This window comes from Equus przewalskii, chromosome 5 (genome assembly GCF_037783145.1).
Source record: "Equus przewalskii isolate Varuska chromosome 5, EquPr2, whole genome shotgun sequence".
NCBI lineage: Eukaryota > Metazoa > Chordata > Mammalia > Perissodactyla > Equidae > Equus > Equus przewalskii.
Genome location: NC_091835.1, coordinates 37,594,826 through 37,600,825, shown reverse-complemented (window position 1 = coordinate 37,600,825; position 6,000 = coordinate 37,594,826). Strand labels below are relative to the sequence as shown.

At 35.0% G+C, this 6,000-nt stretch overlaps 1 protein-coding gene across 2 annotated transcripts in view; it reads left to right on the top strand.

Moving 5' to 3' along the window:
• Positions 1-4,248: 4,248 nt before the first annotated feature.
• Positions 4,249-6,000, top strand: part of LOC103562460 (ovostatin homolog 2) — a 41,282-nt gene continuing 39,530 nt past the window's right edge. For both annotated transcript variants that reach the window (XR_011539972.1, XM_008537500.2), the window contains exons 1-3: positions 4,249-4,479; positions 4,805-4,988; positions 5,515-5,671. Coding sequence is in view for 1 of the 2 variants with exons in the window: in XM_008537500.2 (XP_008535722.2) it covers positions 4,415-4,479; positions 4,805-4,988; positions 5,515-5,671 (406 nt within the window). In the remaining variant the exon portion in view is untranslated. The remainder of the gene's footprint in view (positions 4,480-4,804; positions 4,989-5,514; positions 5,672-6,000) is intronic.

Genomic DNA, 6,000 nt, shown 5'->3' with positions numbered 1-6,000 from the left:
TCCTAAACGACCTTGAATAAAATCCTATCTTTGAGCTTTGTTTGCAGAATTGAAAAAATGTGGTTCTGTAAATCCACTTATGTCTTAAGTATCCACTTGGCCCTTCATTATCCGCCTGTTCCTCTCCCATTATTTGTTGTTAAATTACTCATCCAGGTAGGCATAATATGATTAGAAATTTCTTGGCAACTCTAACAATCAATCAGTGATGCAGGAGATAAACAACTGCAAACAAGAAGGTCAATTTCACTTGTTAAGCTGGTTATTGTTTTATGAGGAAAAGGTGATTTCCCTCTCAATGATTACAACATCAGGAACTGAATAGTTTTGTTCATTTTAAAACATAATTAACTGCTTATACAATACTGATCTTGGGCAATACTCTTATTTGTAATGTTGTCGTGAACATTTCATAAAGGTGAACTAGAAGTTCAAGATTTCTCAGGAACTCTGAAATAGATTTTAGACTTCTGACACTTAAAATGGACTATCATTAATTATGCAGCTGGGAAAATCAGGAAAATTTTTTCTTCTTGCTTAATTATCAAAACAACATTTCAAAGCATTGCCTCAGATTCAACTCAGTGGTGCTAGGGAAGTAAACCAATATGGCCCCATGCCTGGTGAATACTACCCAGCTGGAGCAGTGGAGGAGCCAGTCATCACCAGTCTCTCTAACCATTGTCTCTCTTCTTTCCCTTTGCAAATGGTTTTCCTGTACAATTTTAGCAGTTTCCATGATGTTAAACATCATCAACATGGTGTAATGATTTCCAAATCTATATCTACATCTTTAACTTTTTTCAGAGCAACAGATTTATTATTTAAACTGTCTACTGGGTATCACCTCTTTGTTGTACTGCAGTCACTTCATGCTTAATACATACCAAACTTAAATAATCACTTCATCTACATATTCATTTTGTCTTTCCTGTCTTGCCTAATTGCAACAGCATTCACCATCAGTGTCAAGCTCACATTCTCCCTCTTCTTCATCATCATAAGAAAACTGCCTCAAGTTCCAACAATTGGAGTAAAAGAATCTTTCTTGAAGAGATATTGCCATTGTTCAGGCCCTTACCTCTGTAACCTAGGATAGTCTTTGAGCAGACTCATGTATGGTTCTCTTACCACTATTTTACCCACTCTTTTCTGTTTTCCGTGGAGTACAGAGTTATTATATTCATTACCCTTCAAAATAACTTTCAAATTCCTTAGCACAAGGAAAAGACTTTTCAAAAGCCAACCACAACTTTTTTCAATAGGCTTATTGAATGTCATTTCTTACCACACTTGTTTCTTCGCCAAAACTGAACCTGCTCTTATTTTCAAAACACACAATATTTGATTACAATTTTCTTCAAAAAGCTGTTACTTTGGAAACAATTTCTACCCTGCCTGGAAATTCCATAATTATATTAATATTTACAACTCAAAATGTCCTTATTAAATTCTTTTCCAACTTTTCCATTTGTCACTTTAATACGATTCCATTGAGCATTGCTCATAGTTTCAGTATAGGAGAGTCTTCATATCACATTGCATTGCAATTTATATTTACATATCCTTCTGAGTGGACAGCGAACTCTTCTAGGGAAAGAAGTGGGCTTACTCTTCTGTTTATCACCAGGAACTGGTTTAAACTAACTCCCCCTCAACACACATTTTCATGCTTCCCTATAGTTCTTTCTCCTCTGTAAGACTTATCATGAAATTAATGAAGCAATTAATTGGGAAATTATTTAGACTCTGCCTTTTCTGAAAGAATGATAACTCCACCAACTTATATTTATCTCTTCATCCCTACCATTTACTATAATTCTAGCAGTTAGTGGGTGCTTAGTAAATACATACTGACTGAATGGGTGAGTAGAGGTGTTTCCATAGCAGTGAACCTCAATAACCTAAGTAGTATTGAATCTGTCAAGTGATGATTATGTAATATCTATTTTCTATTATATATCCCTTTGCTCAGCATAAACCTCTGAGAGTCTAGAACATAGTACATGAATCCATATCCTTTTGTATTCTTACATAGGAAAATATACTTTGATCTTATTTAATTTATGACTGTTAAAAGAAATTCTTTCTAACCACTTACTGCTTGAGTAATCCCATAAAAATTAATGACTTTTTCTCATGCTGTATTTTTCTTATCCATAAGATGAGAATAAATAATAAATTTAAAATTGTGTTTTCTGAGGACTAAATGAGATATTGTCAATATGAGCACCTAGCACACTGTCTGCCGTGTATTAAGTACTCAGTAAATATACTCCCTCTTCCATAGTTCCTCTTTTCCTTCATCTTCACTCTCCTTCTTCCTCCACTCTCCCATCTTCTATCCCTCCTCACCTCTCTTCCCTCCCTCTCTTCCTTCCCTCTCTTCCCTCCTTCATTCTTTTCTTTATTCCTTTCTTTTATTCTTCCTCGCCTCCTTTCTTCCCTTCTATATGAAAAGTGAACTTCTTTGGAAACTTGCGTCTTCTTCATCTTCTTGTCTCTAGAACATGGCACTGTTTCCGATACATAGCAAGTACTCAATATATATCATTGGATTCATATCTGAATGTTCTGGGATAAGAGCCCACTAATCTAAAGTAGAGGTATTTCCATAGCAAGACCGTGTTAATCAGATAAAATTATTTTGGGTTGTGTTAATCAACTAAAATTATATTTGGTAAGAGAGATATCATTAAAAATGCGGGTTCTCAAGATGATTTAAAAGAATAGTGCAAAATATATATTTTTGTTAACAGTAAATTGTCTTGATTAAAGTTAAGACAAATAGGGTCATTTATTCAGCACATAAATTTTACATTTGGGAAATGCAAATATTTTAGAGAAGTTTCATTACTTTAGGTTTATCAGCCTTGGGAATAAAGAATTGATTGCTTTGATTTTATAAACAATCTGCCTGTGGATGATGCTTGTCTTGAATGCTGATGAGTGAAAGCTGATGAGCTTCAATTGGTTTGGAAGCTGGCGATTTCATTTATCTCATAAGTATAGAAAGTGGAGTGTAGAGAGTGTTTCCAATAATAAGGCTGAGGGGCTATCAGAGGAAAGGGTATTGGTCAAAAACAGACTAACAGCTTGAGGGTCCAAAGGAAAGAAAGTCAGTCTTAAAACTGGCAAGGCAGGTCAACAACTGAGGATTAGCTCTGTAGCAGAGATTTTAGGAGAATTGGTCTCCAATGCAGGTTTAGAGGAAAGGGAGATGGAAACAAAATCCTAAATAGGGGAAAGGAGCGATGTCTCAATTCTACTGAGAGAACAACATGGTCAGGGTTTTCATGAACACAATTCTACCTTGGAATACGAAATGCAGTCAACAAGGGATCCTTGTTCTCACATTCCCTAGGCCTCATAACTGCCTGTATTTGCCTACCTTCATTCCACCTCCTCGTCTACTATAATTGGTTTGTTGTTCTTTCCTTCGTGTTTGCTGTTGCAATGTTGCAGGCCTATTTCTAAAAGACTGAAACCACTTCCTGTCTTTCATTATCCAATGTAACATTCTTCAAGCAAGATGCATTAACTCCATCAATACTTGAAATGTGAAGGATGTTTAAAAAAACACATGATGAATGGGAGAATTAACACACTGGATACTGTCAAGAGGTTACCTGTTTCTTAGGTATGGATCACTTTTCTTGTAGAAATGTTTTGCAATCAAAATGATGGTAAAGCATTTTTAAATTTCTTCTTTGCCAAGAAGTGACTAGTATGAGTATGTACACTCACACATTTATTTATCTCCTTTTCCTTCATTTTTTTCTAATTATATTTATTGCCAAAAAGGACATTGAACATTGTGAAGAAAATCTCACTAAGAAAATCATAATAAATGTTGAATGCATCCCAACATTTTAAATGTCATATTCTGTATTATGAAATTATAAAAGAATAACTTAGTTTCAATTATATGTGAAATGAGCCCATGTTGAGATTTCTTTTTTTGCATCTGGGTTTTAGCAACAGCAGATATGCTACTTCTCTCAGAAGCCTGGAAAATTTTGCTAAATCAAACTAATGAACTCCTAAGTGTCACACAACAGCTTTCTTTGTTTTTCTCTTTCTTCCTGCCCAAACTGTGCTCCTGATTCCAAAAACAGTAGCATCCAGTGAACTTAAGAAGGAAGTTGTATATAAAATGACACCCCAGGAGAAGTAATGGAAGAGGTTATCTAAATATGATTGGTGGGTCCCATGATACTTGCTCCACAGAATAACTGATCTTTCATTGTGTGTGACTATAAAAGCAACAGTATACAGAGAGAGGCAGAGTAAAAGGAAGCAAAGAAAATGGAGAGCTGAGGCAGCTGATTTCCAATAAGAGAGAAAAAGAGACAGAGACAGAGAGAGAAAGAATATTTATCTTAAGTCTTTATTGTTCAGGCATTGGGATAAAATGGTGCCCTCCATTTTTCTGAGCACCTTTTTGCTTCATTTTGCTGTTGCTGTGGCTTCAAAACCGTAAGAGAATATTATACTCTCTATTAATATTAAGGTACTAGCAAAGTGACCCTATTAAATATATTCCATGTTAAAATTTGATTATGCTTTGCCATTTTGACTTCTGAGACTGCTGGTTCGCCCTATACATTTTAGACAAGTGTATGAAGGGAATTGACATCTTTTTCTCAAGCGCTCTCTCTCTCTGCATACTGAAGTTTATTGTAATACTGTCTGTGAAAAATATGTATGTTTCAGGAATATCTCAATGAGCTAAAATTGCTTTTATGAATGTTCTGTAGTTCTCCTACACTTTTCTAGAGTATTGGTTACTTTCTTTGCGTAGGCAATATATCCTATGGATCTCGTCTGTGATGCAGAGTCATTCTACAGAAAAGGCTTGTCTCCACCTTTTAAACCTTAATGAATCTGTATCCTTGAGTGTTGTCTTAGAATATGATGGCTTCAATACCACTATTTTTGACCAGTCTGTGGAAGAGGATAACTTCTATGCTTGTGCAAATTTCAAGGTGAGGCACTGGATTTGACATTTCAGAACTTCAGATGGGAAGATACAATTATTACTCAAAATTAGTTTTAGAGAGAGAATAAATCTTGATTTTGGATGAATTGTGAAAGCTAGGGAGGAAAATTGGAGAGCTCCTGAGGGGCAACATATAAAAGGAAACTTTACATATGCAACAAAACTTGTAAAATATTGCCATTTTTTTGTTATAGGGAGTGATGATAAGACATAGGTACTGTTTTTTAGATAGGACAGCTGTTTAACAATATGAGGAAGGAGAATCTAGGTAAAGGGATGCAGAATTTGGACTCAGGGCAACAAAAAAAGAAAATAGAAGGCAAGAAGACATAAAAATCAGTTTGTCAGAAACTGTCCTACTAAATAAATTAATCGTAATAAGTGATCACTAAGTCTCTTATTAAGCAATAATGGGATTAGAAGGTTCTCTCAGCCTGAGAAGCCAAAGTAAGACATTATTTACTAAATGTCTAAAAATAATTTTCCCATTCTCTGCTCTTTAACATAAACAGGTTTCTCAGAAGTCTTCTGAACAGTTGGCTTTTGTGACATTGTTGGCTAAGGGAGATACTCTTAAAATCTTTGAGAGGAGATCTGTAGCACTCGCTTCTGAAGAGACGGTAACCTTTGTGCAGACAGATAAACCCATCTACAAACCTGGAGAGAATGGTAAGTCAATATTCATGGTTTCTTTGTATCATTTGTTGACCTGGGAACACATGCTTCAAATTTAAAGCAATCCAAACACATCAGCTTTAGTCTTAAATATATTCTTACTGTTATGGTATCAGGGATTTCTAGAATTTTTACTGACTGTCCAGGTCAATTATGAAATAATGTCCTCTAAGTCCAGTAATTGAATGTTTTGCTTCTTAAAATTTTGCATGCCTCTTTCACTGTTTACCAATTCTAATGACAAGCTTACATAATACCATGGTTAAAAGCGTGGGATATAGAGCAAAATTACTTGTTTTGAATTATTGTTCTGTAATTTACCA